The sequence below is a fragment of the Myotis yumanensis genome, unplaced genomic scaffold (assembly GCF_028538775.1).
Source record: "Myotis yumanensis isolate MYYU_CA2020_CCGP unplaced genomic scaffold, mMyoYum1.0.hap1 SCAF_17, whole genome shotgun sequence".
Lineage (NCBI taxonomy): Eukaryota > Metazoa > Chordata > Mammalia > Chiroptera > Vespertilionidae > Myotis > Myotis yumanensis.
Genome location: NW_027223768.1, coordinates 1689756 through 1715588, shown reverse-complemented (window position 1 = coordinate 1715588; position 25833 = coordinate 1689756). Strand labels below are relative to the sequence as shown.

The following is a 25833-nucleotide window of genomic DNA, read 5'->3' as shown; positions in this document are numbered from 1 at the left end:
TTAACACATACTGGTACACCATTACCCTTCACCAAACTGATTTGAAAATGATGCTCGTATGAAAATCTGCGCATGAAAAGATGCTCAGTGCCATGGGTCATTTGAGAATGGAAATCCAAGCTCAGTAAGATACACTTTACACCCATTCGATGGCTACGATGGAAATATGTACAATAACAAGTACAGGTGAGGATGTGGACATACATTGCTGGTGGACATATAACATGGGGAACCTGCTTTGGGAAAGAGTTCAGCTGTCCCTCAAACAATCAAAACAGAGTTCCCATATGACCCAGCATTTCCACTCGTCGATGTGTACCCAGGAGCAACGAAAACATTCATTCATCTTAAAATGGTAGTGTTTACAGTAGCCACAAAGTAGAAACAACCCCAAGGGCCATCACCAGAATAAAGGGTAAGCAATGGGTGCTGTGTCCACATGATGGACTATTATGCAGACATCGAGAAGAATTAGTATGGGTTCGTAACTCACAGGGTGCTTCTCTGTTCAACAACCTCCCCACCAGAGTGACATGGTCATCTCCTTATGTGTGTGCTGGGTGGGCAGGAGGGTTGGAGAGTAACTCCTTAGGGTTAGATGAGTGGTTGATTAGGCATAAGGAAAACAACGGAAGGCCACCTGGAGGAGGGCACCGACAGGAGAAAATGAAGACTGGGATAAAAGGAGAGAGTTTGCAATTGGGGTCGTGAGGACACTGCCATGACTGTCCTGCTGTGCTCTAGGACAGCCAACACCGGGGTGTTGAGAATAATGAGACTAGCTGTTCCATGACCAATAATCCTGACCCCAGAGAAATGAGCCCACGAGTGCGGACACAGGGCACATGGTGCCACAAATGACCGTCGTCATCCAGAAAGCCACCCAACGACACCAGGCTCAGGCTGGGGACCTTAAGGTGAAAGGCTCTACTATCACAATCTTCTTTTTTTAAAAAAAATTGACTTCAGAGAAGAAGGGAAATGGAGAGTGAGATAGAAACATCAATGATGAGAGGGAATCATTGATTGACTGCCTTCTGCACACCCCCACACTGGGGATCGAGCCTGCAACCTGGGCATGTGCCCTGACGGGGAATGGAACCGTGACCTCCTGGTTCCTAGGTCGATGCTCAATTGCTGAGCCACGCCGGCTAGGCCTATCACGACCTTTCTGATCAGCAAGGCTTCCCCTGTGTCCTAAACCCATTTCCTTAATACTCTACAGTGCGTTTATTCTCAGGGCTCGAGAGCCATCCTCAGATCTGCAGTGATGTTTGCTACTCGACCACAGAGGGTTTTAACTGATGTGAGTGCCAATCCATCCCGCAGACACTTTGCAGCCCAGGGAGTTGCAAGCTCACTGGCTGCCACGGAGGTCAAATACTCCAGGGTATGGGCCTCCACTCGCTTAATTCTTCACAGCAAATTAGAAACGGGACTCCAGCTGGTGCTAGAGAATAAGACAGACTTGCCGTCTACGGACAAGCTGCTGTGTGGATCTGAGTCTTTAGATTCTTCAAATAAAAATAAAACAAAACAGGAGACTCAATGTCCGCCCCCCCGCCCCCCGCCTCCCAGCCTCATTCTTTCAGAGGCAAGGCTTTCTCAACAACAGCAAAATCTGGCCACCTAATTTCGATCCACAAGTCTTGCCAAGGTACAAAAATAAAAATGATTTAAACAGCAACCTGTAATCTCCCCTGACGACCAGCTGTGCCTCCCATTAGTATTAATGGAAGCGACACAGGCATAGGAAGGAGGAGGGGAATGCCACCTTATGCTTTCTTGTGCACCTTAATGTTTTTACAGCAAGTCTGATTACCAGGGCTTCCGTGAGCGGCAATTAAACGGGGATTGATTACTAAGTACAACTTGTATGCCAGGCAGCATGCAAATGGCAGTGAAATTCTCAGAGAGGGAACAGGACACATTCTTCTCACATCAGACAGAGAGCCACATATTTTTGAATAGTAAATGCTTTTGTGCACGGAGAAAGGAAGTCTGCTTTCAGTTGTGTTTTTTAAAAAGTATAATTAATACATCTTTACCCAAGGACAATCAGCTTGATTCGTTTTAGAAAGAATAAATGAGCCCGGCCGGCATGGCTCAGGGGTTGAGCGTTGACCTATGAGCCAGGCGGTCACAGTTCAATTCCCTGGTCAAGGCACAGGCCCGGGTTTTGGGCTCAATCCCCAGTGTGGGGTGTGCAGGAGGCAGCCGATCCATGATTCTCTCTCATCGCTGATGTTTCTATCTCTCTCTCTCTCTCCCTTCCTCTCTGAAATCAATTAAAACATTTTTTTTTTGAAGAAAGAATAGGTGACATGTTTTCTGCAAATCATACTTCCTTTTCCCCTCTGGACTCCAGCTCTCGCTCCCCGATGACTGACGGACCATCTGGATGGAAAGTCCATTGTTCAGTCACAAACACACGGACTTTGGCTACAGTCACAATTCGAAGCAATATTCTTTTTCTACCAGATTTTGGCATTGGAGGGAGAATGTCTACTTGGAAGTTGAAAGGGAAGTGACAGGTGGCTCTATTACCTGTCAATCATGTGCCAGATGCCATTCTAGGTGCAGGAGATACCGTGGAGATATCGGTATTCACGCTCTACAAGGAGCAGCTGCCCATACACTAGGCATGTAAATATAGTGATAACACCGTGTGTGTGCGGCGAAGACAAATATTCAGGGGAGACGAGTGGATGTTGAGGTATCTGTGTGCCCATGCATGTGCAGGGACTGATGGATGGGGGTAGTTCAGAGCTTCACCCCTGCTGTTGTGTGTGTGTGAAGCATGCCGGTCCCACGGTGAGGACCAGTCGCCTGATCTGTATCATGCTGATGCCGATCCAAGGACAAAGGAGTAAAAGAAGGAAGAGGTCTGTTGGACAGATAGTGGGAGAGGCTGCAGTGCTGTGAGCTGGAGAGGAAAGAGGGGGGAGGAGACCAGAGGTACAGGGACCTTTGGGTCAGGGCAGGCCGTGGGGACCATGGCAAGGAATGTGTGTTTTACCTGAGTCTCAGGAGACACCGTTAATGAGTTCTGAGCGAGGCCACGTCATGATGGAAATGTGGTTCCCAGCCACACCCTGGTTGCTATCCAGGGATGCGTTCAAGACGGGATCTGCCTTGGAATCTGCGAGTTTCCCCCTGAACCCCGGCTGACCCATCACTGTTTGCAGTCCTACACAATGGGATGGAAAAGAGAACCTGCAATAAATCATCTGGCCATGAGATCTGTTTAAAAATTAAAGCCAACAACTGTGCCTGCCTACAGTACGGTTATGAATGGCAGGGAAGCGCACAGACAGTCTGGGACGTCCATGGAAGGAAACATTGGGAAGATGGTTAAAGACGCCTCCGTAGCTCACCCCTTTCACGTGGGGGTCCGTGGCTGTTCACGGTCTTCGCGCAGACTTCCCAATAGGAAGACCTCACATCTCCCAGGTGTCCATGCTAATATTTGATCATTTGGACAGAGAGGTGGCTTTGTTTACATCCAATTCAACGCTCTCAAAATTTGTTAAACCTACTTCCTGATCTGATATCAAAATAGAAAACAACTGCTCCCTATTCTTATTTTAAAACTCTTAAAACAGCATACTTTGTGCAAACTTAGTGAGCTTTGTCTTCCCTAGGTTGAATGGTCTCAAATTATTTAATCATTTTTTTTTACTTTAACCAAATTTTAATATTCTTAGCCTAATCCATTTAAAGTATGAATAGCTTCTTGTATCAATGCATCACATGAATTATTTAGAAATTTGTGTGATGTTTAGGAGTTTAGCTTAGTTCAAACAAGGGGAGAAAAAGGACATGGTCTTTAAAAAAATATATATGTTTTACTGATTTCAGAGAGGAAGGGAGAGGGAGAGAGAAATAGAAACATCAATGATGAGAGAGAATCATGGATCGGCTGCCTCCTGCACACCCCACACTGGGGATCAAGCCCCCAACCCAGGCATGTGCCCTGACCAGGAATCGAACTGTGACCTTCTGGTTCATAGCTCGATGCTCGACTACTGAGCCACACCAGCCGGGCAGGACAGTCTTTATTTCATTTGTGTGAAATCTGTGATTGAGCTCATCACCTAGGCATGCTTTACTATATGCATCCACAACAAATATACACATTTACTCAGGTTGTGGTTGATACATATAGCCATATATGTAATTTTCATAATAGTTCTATGTATAATGTTTTCTTCTTATTATAGCACAGAAAAGCAGTGATATAGGTAATATCATTCCCAAAATTCAGTATTATTGTAGGTCATAGACAAAATAGTATAGAATAGATGATAAATGATAGCTAGATCAATAGATTGATTGATTCTATCTCAAGGTAGAACAGTGATAGAAAAGGAGGCTTAGGCAAGAATCCAGGCTATGCCAGCTCTCTGTCTTGTGAAAATATGTAGTCTACCTTACTAAGCCTGTTTTCCTTAAACTGTGATAATTAATATACTGTCTAATGCATTGCTTAGCAAAGTAGGAACTTGAAAAGTTAGTATCATTCTCCATGAAGAAAACTAAAACTGCACTTTATAAATTACAATGCATTTGAAACAAAGTCCACCAATGTCTAGCATTGTTTTAATAACTCCTGGATGGGAGTGGGTGGAGAGGGATCAAAGGGGAAAAAATGGGACATCTATAATACTTTCAACAATAAAGATAAATAAAAAAAAGAAAATTCCAATAAAACACAGACACGTCAGTTTCCCAGTCTTTAAATTCAGATTACTGTGGTGATTAAGTCAGGAATTATGTGTCATGTCTTCGGCATACAGTAGGTGATCCATAAAGGTGGTTTGTTTGTTTTTTTTTAGCCCTAAGTAAAATAAGTGAGTAAGCATGCATAGTTTAGCAGAGGCCACGGCTCAGCCACCAATGGTGGACGGGCCAGTACAGATGGGGAGACGGCTCCCCAAAACTCCAGCATTCACTATCCTGCAACAACAAGTGTGGGCCAGGAAACGCTCTCCCTAGAACAAGAGTGGGTGCCAGGATCCTAACTGCTCCATACTCTCTCCCAGCAAGAAACATTCGGTGGCCTTTACAAGGAAAGGATGGTGCCAGAAGGATGCTCTTGCTTCCATATTTTGAGTGATGTTAAAAAAAAACTTTCTTGACTGAAAGACGTATCGATCCATTAGGGGGGCCAATGAGGAGGGTGCTGAGGGGAACAAAAAAATCATAGAGCACTTAAGAAAAAACGTGTGTGTGTGTGTGACACAGATGGTTGAAATAAATTATGGGACTCGGTAAAAAGCAGTTCAATTTACTTAGTTTTAAAATCCATTTGGACATTTATCAGAGATCCCATTGTGAAATGTGTTTGTGCTGCTTGGAAAAGTTATGCTAATCAGCACCCCATCCCCCATCCTGTACCTCCCACCTAAAAAAAAAAAAAAAAAAGGAAAAGAAAAGAAGGAAAAACAAAAAGAAATTCTTTCAATTGAAGCTAAAAAAAGAGTTTAGTGTATGAGTTCTGTGATGGCAAATACACATACACACACACCCCACACATACAATGGCAAACATATGTAATATATTAATTCTTCTAAAAAAAATGTGAAAATATTTCAGGAATGGTTCCTCTGCCTGAGATACAAACTACCAAATAATTGTTCCCTGGCACTCTAAACATCGAATGCAAACATTAAATAAACAAAAAACAACAACAAACACGTAACTTGATAACATTTTCAATAGATTTAGAAGCGACTGCTCAGAACACTTGAAAAACAAAACAAACCTGATGAAACTCAGTGTGTTTAAGACATGAAGTCAGGGGGTGGAAAATAGTTTTGGATTCACTGCAAACACTGTGGCACTTCACAGGAGTGATTCTGCTCATCAAATACTGCCAAGCGAGAGGGGGAGGCGGGGAGCCTGGTTCAGAGCAGGCACTTCCTTAAGTTGAGGAAGTTGAATTCAAACATTTGAGGACGCGTTGGGGCAAGTGCGACTGGGAAGGTACACAGACGTGCTGACTTTGGATCCCTTGGCTCGTTCAATCAGCACACGTTCAAGGCCACCTGCTTACTTCCGGCACTCTCAGCTGAGGATTCAAAGATTAAGAAGACTTGGACCTCGCCTTGAACAATTCCCTCTGGCGGGTGAGACAGGCACGTCAGTGTACAATATTCAGTATCAAATGCTGATACAGAAGTATAAAAACTGATCAGGGACTATAACCTACTAGCTGTTTTATGCAATCATCAAAAATATGTGTTGAACCACCCGGCCAGCGTGGCTCAGTGGTTGAGCATCCACCTGTGAACCAGGAGGTCATGGTTCGATTCCTGGTCAGGGCACATGCCTGGGTTGTGGGCCCCATCCTCCATGCGGGGCGTGCAGGAGGCAGCTGACCCATGATTCTCTCTCATCATTGATGTTTCTCTCTCTCTCTCTCTCTCTCTCTCTCCCTCTGTCTCTGAAATCACTAAGAATATCTTGTATATATAAAAGCCTAAGTGGCTTTCTGACCATCGACTGGTAGCTATGACATGCACTGACCACCAGGGGGCAGACGCTCAACGCAGGAGCTGCCGAGCTGCGGTGACTTGGCAGCTGTGGTTCTCGGGTGACGCAGCCGGAAGAGAGAGGAGGGATCCCGATTCTGGGGTGCATCACCTGAGAACCGCCCTCTCGCAATCCGGGACCCCTCGGGGCGATGTCGGAGAGCCGGATCTGGCCTGATCCCCGCAGGCCAGGCGGAAGGACCCCAGGGGTGCACGAATCCGTGCACCGGGCCTCTAGTATTGTTTTTTTTTTTTAATATATGTGTTGAGCCTGTACAGTGTGCTAGCCACTCCTCGGTCACTGGGGGTGCAACAGGGACCCGAACAGCTTCGAGGAACTTACATTTTGCCACAGGAAGGCAGGTGGTGAGCAGACATGTAATTAAAACGAACAGAATGTCCGTTTGTAGTGGATGCTCTGGAGAAAACAGCAGGGAAGCAGGTGGTGAATGTCACTAAAGGGAGCTGAACTTTTAAACGTGGTGGTCAGAGTAGCCCTTACCACAAAGGTGGCCTTCCTGTGACCGCCTGAAGCTCATGAGGGGCTGGCTGCGGGGGGATCGTTGCAGGCAGAGGCCGCAGCGGGGGCAACGCCCACGTGGATGGGCAGAGAGAACAGGAGGAGCAGGAATGGGGGTGGGGAGGCCCGGACCTGCCTCTAGGGCACTGCAAGGGCACTTTTCTGTTTGCGCAAAAGGCCAGCAAGCCTATTGCTTTGTAGCTCACATCAACCAACACATCCACTCGCTGTGTCACAGGACGTTATTCCAATTACCGTGTAAGAGGACGGGATTCCAGCAGCTTGTGCCTGCAGCGGGATGGAGCCGAAGGCGCTCTCACTGAGTCCCCAGCACCCAACAGGTTCTCATCCAGGGACCCCAGGCTGCTCCTAACTATGCTCACAAGACAAGCTGCACACGTTACAGGCGATCCTGGTGTTTAGGGTTCACAGGACACACTGCCCAGGAAACTCGCAGAGCGCCTCCCACGGGCCGGGCGCCAGGCAGGACCCGCGAGGTTCTCCGAGCGGCGCGCACGCGCGGATTTGCAGAGAATGACTCGTGCTCCCGAGTGTCCCTGATGCGGTGGCGTTTTAAGTGCCCGTCACTGTTTCGTTACTAACGTGTCCGCATGTGACTCCGTGTCCTTGGCGGCCGTCGCCTCGGGTGTCACTCGGTTTCCAGGCCCGGGGGGCGGGGGCCCGAACCCGAGGACCGGCCACAGGTGTGCGCTCCGCACGCGCGTCCCTGTGATGCAGTTTAACTTGTAAGTCAGGCGCAGGGAGAGAGTCACGACAATGTGACACAACAGAGCAATAATAATCATGTTCTGTCATGAGTCCTGCGAGCGCGCTCCGTCTCCATCTGTCCGTGTCTCCGTCCGTCTGTCCACACCCCCCGCGGCACCCACCTCTCCAGCCGGCAGGAGCCCGTGGCGGGCCCTGGGCGTCCGCGGTGCCAGCGGGGCTGCTCCCGCACTTTGGGGCGACTGGGACCTGCACCCCGACACGCCACAGCCGCTCTGACACAAGATGGCGACGGGGGACTCACGCGGGAGCCTCCAACTCGCGCCGCCCGGAGCAGCGCTCGCGAGAGTTCGTCCGCCGGGCTCTGAGAGGGGCCCGAGCCGCTGGGAACTCGGGGCTTGTTTATTTCCGGAATTTTCCATTTAGTATTTTTAGGCATTGTTTGCACGCAGGTACCTGAAACCTCAAAAAGCAGGACGATGGGTGAGGGGGAGCGCATGTTCGACTGCATGGCGTCTGTTTCCTGTTCATATTCTGCAGCCTCGCTTCTCAAGTCCGCGTAGCATGGAGGTGTACCTATCCAATGCATGTGTCGATCCGTCACCTGCTGCACGGCTTCGGCGTTGCTGCTTTTTGATTATTGCACAAACAGCTTTGGGACGAACCCTGTTTCTAGGTGAATTTTGCAGACGGGCCTCATTGTCTTCTGAAGATAAAAACAATCCGAAACGCAGGCGCTGGACCAGGGCCACGCACAGGGTGCAAGCTGGGCCCGCTCCGCCGAGCCGCTCGCCCTCTGTACTCCTGCCGAGTTTTTACTCGTGAGAAAATCTCATGAATTTGTTAATTCTCCTTTTCCCTAATCACTCCTTCAACATTTTGTTGCCAGTCCGAGAGGTGAGCAGTCCTATCTCAGAACCATTCAATTGGCATTTCTTTGATTATAAATTTGGTTGCTACCATTTCACTTGGTGAGCGACCGCGTGTATTTCACGTGTGCCTGAACTGCCCGCTGACGCCCTGTGCACGCCTATTACTAAAAATCGCTTCCCCTCAGGCTTTCCATACCCTGTCATGTGTATAGGGTATAGAATGAATGCTTTTTCGTACATGGTTAGGCAGCTACTAGTACTAGGTACTGTGTTAGGCAGGAGGATAGAAGGATGAGGCCCACTCAAAACCACCAATGACCTCACAGTCCAGGGACTCCCTGGATCATGAAAACAAACTATAGAACAACAGCCTGCCACTCATTATTCAGACGGTTGAAAAACGGACCCTTATAGTTTTATGTCGGAAAACAGAGAGATAGCCACCGAGGGAGCGACAGAAATCCGTCTGGGATGTAGATTTTCTTCTCAGACGCTCATTAAAAACATTGAGCTCTGTTTCGTGAGTGTAAAATGCGCTAAATGACCGGGGCATTGGTAGAAGGTAGGAAATTCTTTATTTTGGTTTCCAAGTGACAGGCCAGGCTGTGGAGGAAATGACCGAGGCCAAACCCATAACTGACGCGGCTTGGTCGATTTTCACACATTCACCAAAGTGGCTACGCGGATGGGCAATCATACATACCTTGCAGTCAGAGTGATACCTCCCACTTCATATTGGATCGTGCCGCTCCTCTGCTTCCAAAAAACCTCCACGGCTTCCCATTTCCTAGAGGGTAAAATTCAACTTCCTAAGCTAAGACTCAGACAGTGTATGCATGCATATGCCTATCGCCCCACTCTGGGTCCTCCCCCTCTCTCAGGGCACCTGCGGCCTCAGGGCCTTTGCACAGGCGACTTCCTTGCCTGAAATGCTTTTAATTGTCTTCTTCTTCTTTTTTATTGAATTTATTGGGATGACATTGGTTAATAAAATGATGTAGGCCTCAGGGGTACAATTCAATAACACATCATCTGTATATTGTATTGTGTGTTCTCCACCCCAAGTCAAGTCTCCTTCCATCACCATTTATCTCCCCTCTACCCTCTCCCACTTCCCCGCTTTCCCTCTGGTCATCACCATACTGTTGTCTGTGTCTATGATTTTTTCCCCCTAATACCTTAATAAACAAACAGTCATTCACCTTCTTAAGTCTCTCTTTCTCCTCGCCCCCCCCCCCCCCCTTGTTTATCTCCTATTGTCCTTCGGATCTCAGCAGCCTGTCGGTCATTTCTTCAGGGAGCCCCTCTCCAATATCCCAGGTCCCTCGCTATAACAGTCCTGCATTGTCCCTTGATGTTGTCATTCACAGGAAATCTGACATTTCTGTGTGGTAACTTAAGGAGGGTTCATCTCCCTAGCTCAGATAAGTCTGTAAACCTCCTACTCACACGGCATTTCACACCAAACCACGCATGTCAATCATGCTCCTCAGTGCATGGGTCAGGCGAGGCAGCAGTGGGTTTTCCAGAACGGGAGCACTGGAGAGCATACCTTCAAATTTTAAATATTTAACTAACAGTACAGGGCATTGTGCAACCCATACAACACTATCCCATGCCTTTTGCCATTGAATTCTCACAATAAGCCCGTTAGTGAAACCACTTGCTCAAAATCCCGCTGTGACTATCGGTGTTTTGAGGGAGTGGCTTAGGGTTTGTGATGACAAGGGAGATGTTTTTATTATACACGGAGGCATCTCTGAGGCCTAGCACAGTGCCCGAAACAACAGCACTCAATACATAATTATTGAATAAATTTCTGGTAGGGATCTGTAGTTCCTCTGTGTTATTTGTACTTTTTACAGCATTACATAATTTATAGACATATATGCAGCGCCCACATAGGTGCCTGTGGGGGTGTGCTTATATAGGACACACAGTATATGTAGTTGAATAAATTATAGCAAATTCATCCAGACATACATTGACTTTTTTTGAGTAGGAATGCTAGAAATATTTGGAGTCAACTGATTTTGAGTTTTTACTATCTTGGCCTGTTTGGATAGGAGTAAAGCTGACCTTAGGAAATCACTTGAAAACATAGGTCACATGATCAATCCACACTGATGACATTTTGGGGTAAAATCACCTTCCAAAGAATGGGGAAAAAATTGCTTAATGCTAGACTATGGGGGGGGGGGGGGCGATAAAAAACATATGGAAATCTGAATTTTTATTGTTTCTAAATTTGTGGTTCTGAATAATTTTTCAGAAATGAAGGGTGAATCCCAAGCCTTCCTTCTGTCTGTGGTGAGAATCATAGTGAATAATAATCACTTGTGTAATGTAGACTATTCGGCAGAGATGCACGTAGGTAATTTGTATTAGATGCATCTATTAGATGAGCTGTCTCTCCAGGGCCTACGAAACAATGAATGCGGAACACCTGATATGTGACTGCGCTTCCAGATGGAGGGACAGCTTGAAAAATGCCAGCATAATTTACAACTTTTAGGAAGTGTGGGGGGAATGCATTTGCAGTGAGCTTTCAACAGCTTGGACCGTTTACAGGTGCAACTGTGTTTAATGTGGAATTTCAGTGGATGTCACATATTATTAGATTCAGTCACTGATCACAGAGGATAGGTGTGGCATGTGAGCAATGCGAGTAGATGCCTTCATTAAGTATCTCAGAACAGGAGACATCTGTTTGGTGAGGTGGGGGGGAGATAGGATAGCATTTGACTTTTACATTGGATTACTGAGTGTCACTGAAGAAGCTCTTACTTTTGTAAAGGCTGCATATGTTGGGCTTATCCTCTATGAGTTTAGAAGAAGAATTGATTGATAGGCAATGTCTGACTCTTGGAGATCTTAGACACCTGTACCCATAGAACGACTGAAGTATGGATTCCTAACAGAAGGTTTGTATTAGCAGAAGGGCACGAGTCCATATCTCTGGAGGTTAGGAAATTGACATTGAAGCTTTCTGGTTAAATTGGAGAAGGAATCATACATATGTTACAATTATATATTATGTTAAAGCTATGCATTATATATGTGCATATACATATAGTGTATATTCTTTTATTCTTCATAGACAGATAGACAGATAGATAAATCTCCAAGAGGATATAGATGACTTTGGAGGCAAGGTATGGGTAACTAGGAAGTCATGGGTACTGTTTGTGATTTACTTGGTTTACCTGGTAAAGAGCAACTGAAGTTTCTAAAATGAACTTCGTGGTGCGTAGAGGGCTTGAGGGTCTACTGTGTTCATTCAACCACCAAGTATTCTTGGTCTCGCACATTTCAGTCCTGGACGAGGAACTTAATATCCAGCAGACAGCCAAGCCAGACATGGGCCGTCACTTCCTGGAGCCCGCATTCTAAATGGGAGCCAGATGTAAACAAGCCTCCCTCAGATAAACATGACAATACAATCCGACAGGGCTGTGAATTGCAAATGGACAGAGGCAGGTGAGTCTCATTCTGTGGGTGGTGGGATGGGTCAGGGAAGGCTTCTGAGAACTCCAGGGTGAGTAGATGTGGAGAGTCCTCCAGGGGGAGGACAGGTGCCCAGCGAGACAAGTGCCTGGAGGATGGGAAGACAGATTACCTTGCGTTTGGAACACAACCAGTCAGGGCAGCAGTGGCCAGGCCCTTGGTGAGGCGGGGAGGGAGGGGGGCCAGGTTATTTGCAGCTCACCTGGCATTGGTCTAAGTGGGGCGGGAAAAGAGAGGTCTGGAGAACAGGTGTCCTCATATACAGGTGAATCTTTTTTGGATCGAGACCATCTCCAAATGAAACCGCTTCCCTACCCCCAGCAAGCTCTGGAACCAAACTTAAGGTGCAACTCTTCTGAAGAGCTTAACGTTATAGAAGAATTCTTGTTGAAAAGAGTCACCGGAATGGATTGTTCTGCAAAAATACAGCTAGACTTTGTAGCACCTGCAGCCCTTACCACTACCTGCCCTCTGGCCACGGAATTGCTGCTCCCCGGGCTCCGGGGCCCGCCTTTGCCCAGGGAGTGTCCCCAGGGGTCCCCATCTCCCCGAAGACCCCCGGCCCGGCCTTCTCCAGGGTCCAGGGCCCTGCCCGCCTCTCTGCGTGATGGAGGGAGGAACCTTTACTACCTCGTCCCAGACGAGCTCCTAAAATGCAACTTGTGCACCTCGCGGGGCCTGGGGCGGGGGGCCTGCGGGAGGAAAGAAAAGGAGCCCGGCTGCCGCTCAGAGCGCCCGCTGCTTCTACCCGGAATGCTGTGGGTCGGTCACCTCTGGGCCCCGCCCACCCAGCTCAGCCCTTAACTGCAAAGGGCAGCCCCCGAACCGGCGCTCTCCCGCCCTTCCTTTCGCCGCGGAAGGGAAACCAGCGGCCGGGCTGGGGGCGGGGAGGCGGGAGGCGGACGACGGGCCCCGGCGCGCGCAGGATGACCCCAGCTCCCCGCACTGAGCCGCGCCCGCGAGTCTCCCCGCGGAGCGCGAAGCCCCGCCCAGAGGCGTGTCCTATGTTAGCCCCGCCCCAGGCATGCCATCCCGCGGCCAATCTGGGGCGTGTCCTCTCGTGTTATTCCCCGCCCCTGGGCGTGTCCGCCTGCCCGCCCCGCCCTCGCCGGCGGGCGTCACGGCCGGCCCCGCCCCCGCGCCGCTGGCCCCGGGCTTCCTCTTTCCCGGTCGCCGCACTCCGCTGCACTCCGAGCCCGAGGACGCGAGCGAAGGGTCTGTCTCCAGGGTCCCCGCCTGCACACGCTGCCATGGCCCCCGTGCTCAGCAAGGACGCGCCGGACATCGAGGTACGGACTGCGCGCTGGCTCCCGGGGGCGCGGGAGGGTCCCGGGGGGTCCCCGCGGGTGGGGGCCGGGCAGACCCTCGGCCACCCCTGCGCCCCGGGAGGAGCGGGAGCCGCGGGAACCTGGCCTCCGCGGGCGGTGTGCGTGGCGGCCGAGGAGTCCTGCGCGTGGAGCGGGCGCCCTTGGAGCGGGACGGGGTGGGGGAAGGTCTGGAAGCCCGTCCTGACCTGAGTGGCGTGGCTGAAGGGGCGCAAGAGTTGCAGGCAGACAAGGGGCTCTGCAGGCCCGCGGCGCCCCGTTCCCGCAGCTCCCCGCTCCTCCTGCTCGCCCCCCACCTGCACTCGGGACACCTGCCTGCTGCCCCCACCTGCGGGGTCTGCAGCTGAGCAGTCGCCCCGGCGCGGTGCCTGCAGGACAGCTGTGTGCGCGGCTGTGGCCGTCCCGCTGGCCAGAGCGCAGCTCGGGGACAGTTTAGCATCACCGAGAGCCTGAGAAATGCCAGGGAACCGGCTTTCTCCCCTGTGAGCAGTTTCTGCTTTCCTCTGTTTTCTGTGAAAATGTCATCTTTCTTTCTGAATATAAAGTCCCACCTGAAGTGGCCATTTCCCGTGAGTTCTCCCCGGGACCCCTATGTATGCTGTGAGAAAGACTTAATTGTAAATAGGACTTTAGGTGCACACACTCACCCACGGCAGCATTTCTGAGCTGCGAGGCACTGCTGTTTAGTTTATGGTGGGTTTTGTTTGAGGCTTTTCTTTATGTGAGTCTGATAAGACCTCTGTTTGCTCGTGTGTGTGTGTGTGTGTGTGTGTGTGTTCTTTAGAAATGACGACAATGTCCTTTCGTCCGCTTTCAGTGGCTTAAGTAAAAGTTTAAAACCACCTGTTTGCAGAGTAGCTGCTTTTGCCACGCTTTGTCTCTGCTGTTGATGGAAAGAACTTGCTATTCTGTTTGGAGAGTGGCCGTAGTGTTTTCTCCAGACTCCATACATTGGTTTGAAAATGCCATTTTAGTAACAAGCGCCCAAGTACATCTGTGGGCTTCTTCAGTTGATTTACTAGTAATTTCTCTCGCAGATAATTTACTTGTTCGTATGGATCAATAGGATATATGTAACCCAATGCCTGTGTATGTGTGCCAAGGGTAAAAGAGGCGGATTTACATTCTAGTTCTTTTTGTCCTTGTTACTTTGACCTGACCCCCCTCCCCCTCCCTCCCTCCCCCCCTCCCCCCCCCTCCCTGCGCAACAATAGCAAAGTCCCTCAGTATCCAGTGCTGATTTCAGAAATAGGAGTGCCAGAGGGCAGCTGCCTTTGGCCTTTGAATTTCAGAATGGTTGTTATCTGCCTAACTGATTTCTTTCTGTCTCTCATATATTTGTCTTTGAAATCAGTTCTTAGCCACATCACACTAAGGAAAAGATGCCAGTGACACTGATGTGACTGGCTTAATGTCGTATATTGTTTCAGCTGAGACCCTGTTAGAAGTCAGAGCCCTCACACCGGCCTCCACCTGACTTTATGCAGCCCGCCTGCCCGACATTCCTTATAACCTAGAATAGTGGTTTTTCAGCATTTATGTCGTTCAGATATGCAACACACTTGAATCAGTAACCTCTCTGCTCATACACCTGCCTTACTTTTCCCTCAAAGTAAAGCTGTGATGCGGGAGCTAGAGGACCATGAAAGACTGAAATCCATCCTTCAAATACAGTGCAGTGAGGAAAAATACCTTAAGCCTAGAGCAGTGGTCAGTAAACTGCGGCCCCTTGAGTGTGGCTCTTCCACAAAATACCACGTGCAGTGCGATTGAAACTTCTTGACCACAGTCAAGGGGCCAAAGAGCCGCATGTGGCTCGAGAGCCGCAGTTTGCCGACCACCGACCTAGAGGAACATGGTCCAGCTTAGATGCCTCAGTTGTCCTCTTGACTTACCACACGAGTTCACTTTTGTTTGAAGAATTCGAATGAATTAGGAAGACTCGGTGTTCGATCCAATTCCAGGGCACACATTGGGTTTGCTTTCCCTGCATGGGTTTATTAAACCCATGGTCTAGAGTTCCATCTGACTGTGACCGCCGCCTTAGTCTCCAATATATGGAGAAGCGAGTCATCTTGAAAAAAAAATTTTTTCATTTTTTTTTCAAACGGAAAACAAGTTCCCTTGATAAATGTGAACAGAACAGAAGGTGTTGGTGACAACCTGCTATAACAGTGATTTAATTCCCCGTCTTCTCCCCCCCCCCCCGCCCCCCCCCCCCAAAGCTACCTAGGGACCCTCAGGTCTCATCAACGCAGTCAAGACACATCCTTGTTTCTGAGGGAAAGGTCACTGAGGTGAAAAACGTTGCTCCCGGTGATCCCTCCGTGATTTCTAGCCTCCATCCAACATCCCATCACAGGGGAAAGGTTGGGAGCATGAAAAGCAACCAGAAGGACGCCAAACCCAAGACTGCGATGTCCCTGAGCAGGAAGATGGGCCCAGCGAGGGTGCATCAGAAGGTCACAGAGACCAGGCAACGGGACCGCGCTCGGACACTCGGCGGTGGTTGTCATTGCCGTCCTGGGCGAGAAGGCATGAGCAGGCAGGTTTATTCGCAGTCACGTTAGCTGACTGCCTGGGGTTGAGGAATTCCACCCCTCCTTATTCCTGTGACTTCAGGCAACTTTCTCAATTGCATAATATGCTGAGTAAGAAAAAAAGGAGGTAATTAGCCAACAACAGTCCACACCTTGTCAGGAAAAAGGACAGACCTGTTAGAAAGTAAAAGTACAGAAACCTATCAGGAAAGTCAATGCCAATCAAATAATTAGTATTCCCAAGCAGTAGCTGTTCTTTTCTTCTGAAAGTTCGCTGGCTCTGTGGACTCGCTCTTTGAATGCGGCCGAGCGGTGTCCAGGATGACTGAGCGCAGAGTCTCCTGGGAGGTTCAGAGGCCTCCAAGCTTCCCACCCGCCTGCCTGCACCACTTCCCCTGACGTCAGCAGGGCCTTCACGGTACTTGATGCCGTTTGGAAAGGTGGTGAGTGTGGTATCAGCACCTTGAAAAGCAAGTCAGAACGATTTTGGAAGCGTTTGCCTTTGTTTGTTGTCTTGTTCCCCTCCCACTGACATGGATACTGGAGGATAGGCTACAGCAGTGTAGTGAGCCCTGGCTGGGTAGCTCGGTTGATTGGAGCATCGTCCCCTTAAGCCAGTGGCTCTCCACCTCGGCTGCACATTAGAATCACCTGGGAATCCTTTTAAAATCCTGATTTCTGGACCTCAGCCTCCGGAAATTCTGTTTCTTTGTTACTGATGTTGTGGCCCCACCCCATAACAAAGAAACAGAATTTCCCAAGGCCGAGGCCCAGAAATCAGGATTTTAAAAAGATTGCCAGGTGATTCTAATGTGCAGCCAAGGTGGAGAACCACTGCCTTAAGTCAAGGTTTTCAGGTTTGATCTCCAGTCAGGGCACATAACAACAAATAGATGTTTCTTTCTTTCTCTCTAAAATCAATAAAAATATAAAAAAAATAAATGAAAGTATATGCGTTTACATTTTGGTAAACATTTACAACCCAACTGAATTGCTACCTCCTCCTCAACTGCTCCCACAATCACAGGGCATGGGCCAGCCCTTGAATTTTATTAATGAGTAGTGAGGGGTTGTAAACTCATTTCACATTGACCCTGAATGAAGAGGGAGGGATTTCAGCCCATTGTTCACAAAATCACAGTACATTTCCAGTCAAACAAAAGCAGTTCCGAATGGCCTATCTTACGGATTCTAATCATTGGGGAAGATCATCGAGAATTTTCTGTGTTTATTAAGAAAATGAGATAAAATGATAGATTTGGAAAATGGGACTGTCATGGAAACAACTTGGGGAACGTCACTTTTAAGGAGCATTTGACAAAAGGAAAGACCATGAGTTACAAGTGGGTAGAGATGGCGGAAGATTGTTTCAGAATACCCATCGTCAGAACTGCCTTTGCCCCAGGGAGGCTAGCGAGCGGGTCCTGGATCCAAAGGGGCCAATAGGATTGAACTTTGCAAGAGCCGTGGTTCTTGGTTTACCTGCCCTTGTAAAGTGTTTATTCCTGTACCAGTAACGGCCTTGTCTTCTTTTATTGCCTAGGCACCAGGGAGCTGTGGAAATGCTATCTTGGCTTGCAAAGGCTTTTACTTCTTTATTTTTAATTTTAAAACTTCACACCTGTTCTGTGAGTTTCGGTTGCCCTCCCTACTTTAAGCTGCCCCAGGGATCCCGCTGAAGGCACATTTCCTTTCTAAGGGATTCAGCTGGGCAGGAGAAATCTACCTGATGGAGTGATCTGGAGAGTTAACTTCATTTCAGGGATATCGTTGTTGCTGTAAGGGACTTCACGTTTCTTTAGTTAAGCATGGTCAGATATATATTTCAATCCAGTTAAAACATTCTACCTGCTATATATGAGTTCAGATGACTGGGTTTAGTAGTTTAATTAAAAACCATGAGATTAATGACTAGAGATGAATCTATCACTAGGGAGGTTTTTAGCTTGAATCAGCTTCATCTTCATCAGAGCAGGTAGTGTTGCCCAATTGCTTAATTGTAAAAATGTGCTGGGATTCAGTAGCCTCCTTTCTTAACTTTTGGAGGAGAAGGCCAGTTTCGGAAAGCTGAACATTTACAGTAAGGAATTCCTAAAAATTCCAAGAAGATCTAGATTCAAAATGCTGAGGTAATGGCAAGACCTTTAGGCAATCCTGTCTTTCCTTAACTGTTTGAATACAGCATTTTTACCAAATCTGGACATAAGCTGGCAAACGACCCAAGAACTGAAAAATAGACGTTCCAGTAAGGTAAACATGGCTGGTCTCCGTGGGAGAATCCTCATAATTAGCACAATCTTACATTAAAAATTAAAAGCCCTAAAATTAAAGACCATAAGACTGAACAAATTTAAGTAATAAAATAATAATTAAAAAGAGAATCAGAGAGTAGATGTGGAGCAGGCATTCGTGGGCTGAACAGGAGACTGAAAAGTAATATTTTATTTTTCTGCCTCAGCCACATGGACACAGCGACCAATATGGGCCCCAAACCTTTAGTCCTTAAAACTGTAAGGACAGTTCTTCGTCATCTCTGCTCTGCTTTAACTCGGAAACATTGAACTCGGCATTCTAAGATTATGCGTTTATCTATAATCGGGATGTTAATTTTCAGAGGTGACTTGTTTACCTTCTGAACTTCATTTGCTCTTAATCCTCCGTGTCAAGGCAGGAGGTGTTCTTGGCCTCGAACATCAGGAGCGTGGGTGTTCACAGATACCCCGGAGCCAGGTACACGAGGGAGATAACGCTTAATCGGATTATGCCTTCCCTGCGGTTTAGAATACTTACAGCTTCCGTAATTAAAATGTTAATACCAGCAGGTACGAAACATCTGCACTCACTTCAACGTATAGCTTTCCTCTTAGACCGAACAGACAGACATCTATGGATGGTAGCAACTCGGGGCTTTTGTAGAAACTTACTTATTTTGTATTGCACGGCATCAAGTTCTATTCCATGGGTTACAAAAAGCATTCCATTAAAACAGGCCTGGGTTCAAATCCTGACTCAATTATTTTATTTATTTTTTAAATCCTCACTCAAGGACATGCTTAGAGAGAGGAGGACAGAGAGAGAGAGAGAGAGAGAGAGAGATGTGAAAGAGAAGCACCCACCAGTCGCCTTCCAGACATTCCCTGATCGAACCCTAACCTGGGTATGTGCCCTGACCAGGAACAGAACCAGTCGAACGGGCAACTTTTCAGTGCAAGGACGACACTCAACCAACCGAGCCGCTCGGGCCAGGACTGGCTCTGTTTTTCGTTCGTGCGAGTGTGGCCAGCCCTTACCTGGCTGTCGCTTCTCCCTCTCTCCTTGGGGTTTAGTTTTAACTGCTTCCTGCAGTAGCCGAACACCAGAGGGTGACGTTTTGGGAGAGACCTAGAGGTGAGGGGGCCGGCGGGGAGGCTCCGCAGAGAGCGGTGGGTAATAAAACACGGCCAGGCGGGGCGCCATCTGTATAAATCAGGCCCGGGGTTGACATGTAATTTTGCGTGGGTCCCCTGAGAAGTGGCCCTCGGGGCTTCATTATTGATGAAGAGATTTTTCTTCAAAGTGGCCCAGTGAGCAGTGCCTCCAGGGGACACTCATAAGCACTCATAATATCAATTTCCAAGCACCTGGGAAGTAGGGACACAGGCTGTCACGTTAATTACTATGATCGAGGCAGAGGACAGACAGTGCGAATGCTGTTACACCACCAAGGCTGAAATTCTCAAAGAAATAACATTATTACAAGCAGGTGCCAAAAATTTGTTATCTAAATGAGAGTTCTGAACGAGCTTGGTGTTTCTTTCTTGGTGCAAAACGCGTTGATCTCCAACTCCCTCCCCTTCCCAGATGAAAAAAAAAAATTACTCGTGAGCAAATACAGTGTGTGCAGGCGCGCTTAGACGTCTAGAAAAACTTTCTTCGAAGCTAATATGCTCGCTTAGAGAAACCAAAGCTTAGTCCATTTTGTACCAAAACATAGCGAGTTGGTGTTTGGTTGTTTTTAATAATCGTGTAGGTATTACTTTTCAGGAAAGGACAGCTCCACATCCCTTCTAAATATCACTGAGAATGCCAAGAAATAATGTTCACTAAAGCGCTGGTTCTGATCTAGTCCCAGGACCAGTGAGAAAGCCACCGGAAGAATCAGTCCGCTGCAGTAGAGCAGCAGAGTCGGGGTCGGCGCTGGGAGAACCCTGTCCCCCCGTATGTTAGATGGGGATCACCCTGTGCAGACAAGCGCATGCTAACTTCTCCTTCACTCTGATCTCCAGTAATGGAGGTGCCGTGAAAGGGTGCAGGTGTCTTTTTCCAGGGACAGGTGGAGGGCTGTCCTGGCTGAGAAGGGTGGAGTGTACGTCAGGTATAAGACCGGGGCTGGCAGGTTTGAGTTAAGGGGGGATGTGGCTCTGCACACCGGCAGCGCGCTTGACCCCGCCGCCTTACTTAAAAACATGGTTCCAGGTGTGGCTCAGTTGCTTGAGCAGCAGCCCATGCACCCAGAGGTCGCGGGCTCAATTCCAGGTCTGGGCACAGGTGGGCTCAGTCCCCAGTAGGGGGGAAGCAGGAGGCAGCTGATCAGTGGTCCTCTCTCATTGATATTTCTCTCTCTCTCCCTCCCTCTCTCTCTCTCTGAAATCAATAAAGACATATTTAGACATAAACACATACATAAAAACACGGTCCAGCCCTACAGAGCTGTCTCTTTCAGAAACGATGAGGCCAAGGGCACAGAAGGGTTGGAACAGTGTGATTAAAGTCAGCAGTGACCTGGAGATTAAAACCTACGCAGGTGAGCCCCGCTTACAGGGCTGTTGATTCAAACATCAAAACACATGACATGAAAACGGGAATCCAGGAAGGATCGGAGCGGGCGGGCCTTCGGCCGTGACCTCAGCTCCCACCCTGTGCCTTCACAGTTTTCTCGTCAGTCTTTTCCTATTCACATCCCCTGGGAGTCCTGCACGGGGGGGGGGGGGGGGAGTGGCGCGAGGCCTGAGAGGCTTCTGGTGCCCGGGCCAGATGGTGGCAGTGGACAGAGGTGAGGACAGGCCGTCAGTCATTTCCTGTCATGGTGTCACTGAGCAGCCCTGCCCTTCGCCGGGCTCCTTTGACCTCTAAGGATAGATTCTGTCCTCTCTGGAGAAAGCAGGAAGAAGAAAAGGCAGAGTGGACCGCGAGACTTGAACTGGTCATGGGGTTCTCTGCCTTCCTGGTTTGTTCCCTTTAACTTCTCCCGTTTGGACGAGAGCTATAAACTCTGCTTCGCTGGGCTCCTTGACGCAAGGGCATTTTTCTTTGGCATCCAACGTACATTAGGGGCTGTGATGGGCTGGAAGAGCAAGAATGACCCACGGTCAAGGCAACAGTTCACACTGGAGGATTAACACAAATGCCGTTACAAGGGTGTGAGCTACACTGGACTTCTATTCGCCTAACCCTTGCCCCCTTTGCCTCTTCAGTCCTAGACCATTTGGCATGAATTATGCTAAAATGGCAAAGACGTAGAGGTATATATTCCATAATTATAATTTGTACTACAGTACTCCAAAGATACCCATTGGCCCAGTTCTCAGTTAATCTGGAAATGAAATGCATCAGGAACCTATGTGAATATTTGGTTTTGTAACTTAAAAATCTGTACTTCTATGAAAAACGTATGGCTCATCAGGGGTGGGGAACCTTTTTGTCTGCCAAGGGCCATTTGGATAGTTATAACATCATTTGTGTGTGTGGGCCATACAAAATTACCAGCTTAAAAATTAGCCTGCTCTGTTTGGTCAGACATGTAATGAGCTCCCCTAAGGCTGTGGCAGGGCCAGACCAAGTGAGTTCTTGGGCCTTATTTGGCCCGAGGGCTGGACATTCCCTACCCCTGGCTTAGATGGGTATAACATTTGGGCTTGTTGACTCACCCTTTGGGTCAACTTTTCTGGGAAGACTGAGTTTCATTGACTGGTTACGCAAGTTATCACGCGATTGATTATTCAAGCTCACCAGTGCCTTTGTGCACCATGGAAACCAGTTGATTGACCTGGAACTTGGAGTTCCTTCCTTCCTTGTTAAGGGATCGCCACTGAAATGCAGGATCACCTTGCCGCCCCGTGAATCCTGCGAGATAATCTCAGAGTCGTCCCATGGTTTAATAATGGCATCTTTAAATGTTGTTGACTTTTTATTAGTATAATGGATGCTCAGAATAACAATGAATTGATTAAGGAGGGCTTTTCAGGAAAAGCTATGGTGCTCATCACTGCTCTTCCCAGGGAGGTGCTGGGGAATGCCTCCTTGGGAGTTGGGGGGAGGGGGATAGGGAGTCCCTGATGCTTCCTGGTTGCTGGTTACTGTTGGGTGGTTAGGTGAGCGTGTCCTCATGCAGAGGTTAAGCCCTAAAAAGGTGGAGGTGGGAAGAGGACCTCACCACCGGCCCCCTCCTGCCATTGGAGCTGGGTCCCGAACTCCGTTGGCTAGTCTTCACCCGTCTCCATCTTTTTCCAGTTTGTACTAGCAGGACTCCAAATTTTATTTATCTAGCATCATATTTTTTGGTCATTTTTCTTTTTGTCTGTGGCCATTTGCCTTGCAGTTCTGGGCAAGTACGGTTTTGTTTTGTTTTTAAAGGCTATTTGGATCTCTGGGTTCCTCTAGTGCACTTTGAAAATGAAGGACAATGAATTTTATTTTAGAAAATAAAAGTGAATTTTAAGATAATGCCTACACATGTTTTTAAGGACTAACTTAAAGAAGATACCATTACTCCTAAACATGCTGCTGTGTTGAGGACAGGATTAATTTAACAGGCACAGAGCATTTCCGCGGCCTCACCCATGTTCAGTGTTGCTTTCCAAGACTGCTATGTTTTGCCCGTTTCACAATTCTGGTTGTTGCTGAAGCTCTACTTTGGAACTGACACATGCATTGTGGGAGACATATATGCATTTAAAACTTACCGCGTGCCTCATCCAGTGTGTAAGAGTGGGTGACTCAAATACTTGAGCTATTTGTCCTGCATTTATAGGAGGATTGAACTTCAATGAACACCTTTTTAACTTTCTCCAATAAAATATATTACGCTTGATATAACAAATTTCAAGGCAAAAGAAATCTGAGCCCGGCCAGGTGGCTCAGTTGCTTGAGAGTCATCCCGATACCAGAAAGGTCACGGGTTCGATCCCGGGTCAGGGCGAGTAGGAGAGGCAACCAATGTATGTATGTATCTCTCTCTCTTTCTCTCCCTCCCCCCCCAACCCTCCTTCCTCTTTCTAAAATCAATAAAAAAAAAAAATCCTCCATTGAGGATTAAAAAAAGAAAAGAAATCTGAGCTCTATTGTTGAACACGTTGTTTCTAGCCCGGTAGGTTCTCACTGTACTTCATCGTAAATACAGGAGATGTGTCCATCACCCCGCCTTTGCCTCTGCCAGTCGCAGCGAGTGTGTGACGAGCAGGAACGGAGCCCACAGTGAAGCCTGTTGGGCAATTACGCAGCACCCTTGTTAATTCCCATCAGTCTTCCATTAAGTCAGACTCTGTTCCGTGCCAGCACAATAACCTTAATTATAACTGATATCTGTCATCCCCGAGAAAGATGCTCGTACCTTCGAACGCCTTCAGGCGCCAGGACGGCTGACAGACGGTCTGTGGGCCCGTCCAGCGCCAGGAAGCGCCTTTTATCAAACACCTGGAAGTTATCACAGTTGTTTCTCCCCAAACGGAGCATAATAGCAATTGTTTCCTAGCGGCGTGCCCTACTTCAGACAAGTCGTCAGAGGGAAAGGGCTCTGGTTAGCATGCGCCTTTTACTAAATAGTCTACGAATACAATAATAAAAGAAACCTCCCTAGACACTGAATGCTGCTAATTTGGGGAAATTATTACTCATTACACAGCGATGCCACTGCTTAAAATGTATTTTCCGTATGAATCTGCACAGTGACAGCTGAAGTGTGAGGAGCTTTGTGTGGAAGGTGACGGCGACAATTTACTCATCTCGAGATGAAGAGTATCTCCATGGCGATGGAAAACGCATAATGCTTCAAGGATTCTTTCAAATGTAGGGATCATGCAGCCTTTCTGGGGGAAATAAAAGAAATCTAGCTGTATCCAACACCTCTCCGCAACCCTGAACTTCTGACCTGTCATGCCTCTCTCTCATTACTCATCCAGTTCCTGATTTCTGCTCCGTTTCTGCTTTTATATGTGGCTTCCAGTCAGAATTAGGGTCAGAGGCAATATGAAATAATAACTCAAAATATTTGAAAATATTTGGGACTTATTTTATAGTAGTATTTTTTTTATAAAAAATATTTTTATTGATTTCAGAGAGGAAGGGAGAGAGAGAGAGAGATAGGGACATCAATGATGAGAGAGAATCATGGCTGGGCTGCCTCCTGCACACCCCGTACGGGGGCTCAAACCTGCAACCTGGGTATGTGCCGGGACCGGGAATCGAACCGTGCATGAACTCCTGGTTCATAGGTCGGCGCTCGACCACTGGCCCACACCAGCTGGGCTGGAGTAGTATTTTTTTTAAAAAATATATTTTATTGATTTTTTACAGAAAGGAAGGGAGAGAGATAGAGAGTTAGAAACATCGATGAGAGAGAAACATCGATCAGCTGCCTCCTGCACACTCACCACTGGGGATGTGCCCGCAACCCAGGTACATGCCCTTGACCGGAATCGAACCTGGAACCCTTCAGTCTGCAGGCTGACGCTCTATCCACTGAGCCAAGCCGGTTTCGGCAGGAGTAGTACTTTTGAATGAATTTGGTGATGCAGTGGAGTCAGGAGACCTTGTCCTCACCTTGACGGCCTTCCACTTGGCCTGTGTTGGGTTGTCCTTCCACCTTACGAGGTCTGTCTGTCAATGGACCTCGCTTCTGGCTCTGACACTGAGAAGGTGCCGTTCAATCCAGTGCAGACTTCCTTTATATTCTGTTCTATACGAGGCACTGAAGATCCTGAGGTTTGTCCTAGGCAATCATCATACTCAATAAGCTCCCAGTCTAGTGGAACAGACAGCACACAAGCAGAACATATTAGACAAGCGTGGGTTTCACTCAAATCCATGATCTAATCATGCATGTGAAATTTTTTTATGAATCGAAAGTGTTAAGCATGTAATTTCTGTTATAATGGAAGTAGTGTTACTTGACATTTCTGAGTTGTGAACTCTATTTTTGGTACCAGAGCATCTGTGGTTTCTTCACAATTAAGGGGAAAAATCTTGGCTTTTCAGATAAGATGTCTGGATTTAATTCAAATCCAACAATTGAAAGGCACTTGAAACAGCTCTATTTCGCTGTCAAAAATTTTTTTAGCCTATATGTCATTTGTAAGATGCCACCGACGTTCAAGTGCAGTGCCAGGAAGAACGGAACACTCTTTCTCCCTAAGCTCCTTCTGCCTTCCAACTTTTATTTTCGGTAGTTGCCACTCCCCAGTAATCCCACATTGTTGACAGGAGAGGTACTTCACGAGGAACAGTCATTGTCCTCAGCTCCTGCTGGAGCTTTCTTATCAGTGATTCCAAATGCCGCCTCTTTCTCTTCATTTAAACCAACAGCTGATAACCTAGGTGTGCTGGGTTGTCAGCCCCTGTGGCTGAGAGAGAGGTGACAGACCTTTCAAGTCTGACTTCAGGTCTTGTCAGCCCCAAAGCAAAACTCATTTCATTATTTACATGGGCTAGCCAGCAACCCTTGAGTTACATGCATTAAAATAAATATGAAGCTAATGTTACCGCTGCCCATGGAGAAAGGACGGAGTCGTCATTTATAGTGTAGAGCAGCCGTGGGCAAACTACGGGCCGCGG

General features: G+C 47.9%; 1 protein-coding gene across 2 annotated transcripts in view; it reads left to right on the top strand.

Annotated features, from left to right (window-relative positions):
- The first annotated feature begins 13323 nt into the window (after nucleotides 1-13323).
- Nucleotides 13324-25833, top strand: part of DPYD (dihydropyrimidine dehydrogenase) — a 347040-nt gene continuing 334530 nt past the window's right edge. The window contains exon 1 of one of the 2 annotated variants that reach the window (XM_070395711.1): nucleotides 13324-13450. In XM_070395711.1, coding sequence (XP_070251812.1) covers nucleotides 13412-13450 — 39 coding nt within the window. In that variant the 5' untranslated portion in view covers nucleotides 13324-13411. The remainder of the gene's footprint in view (nucleotides 13451-25833) is intronic. The other variant, XM_070395710.1, reaches the window with a different exon arrangement.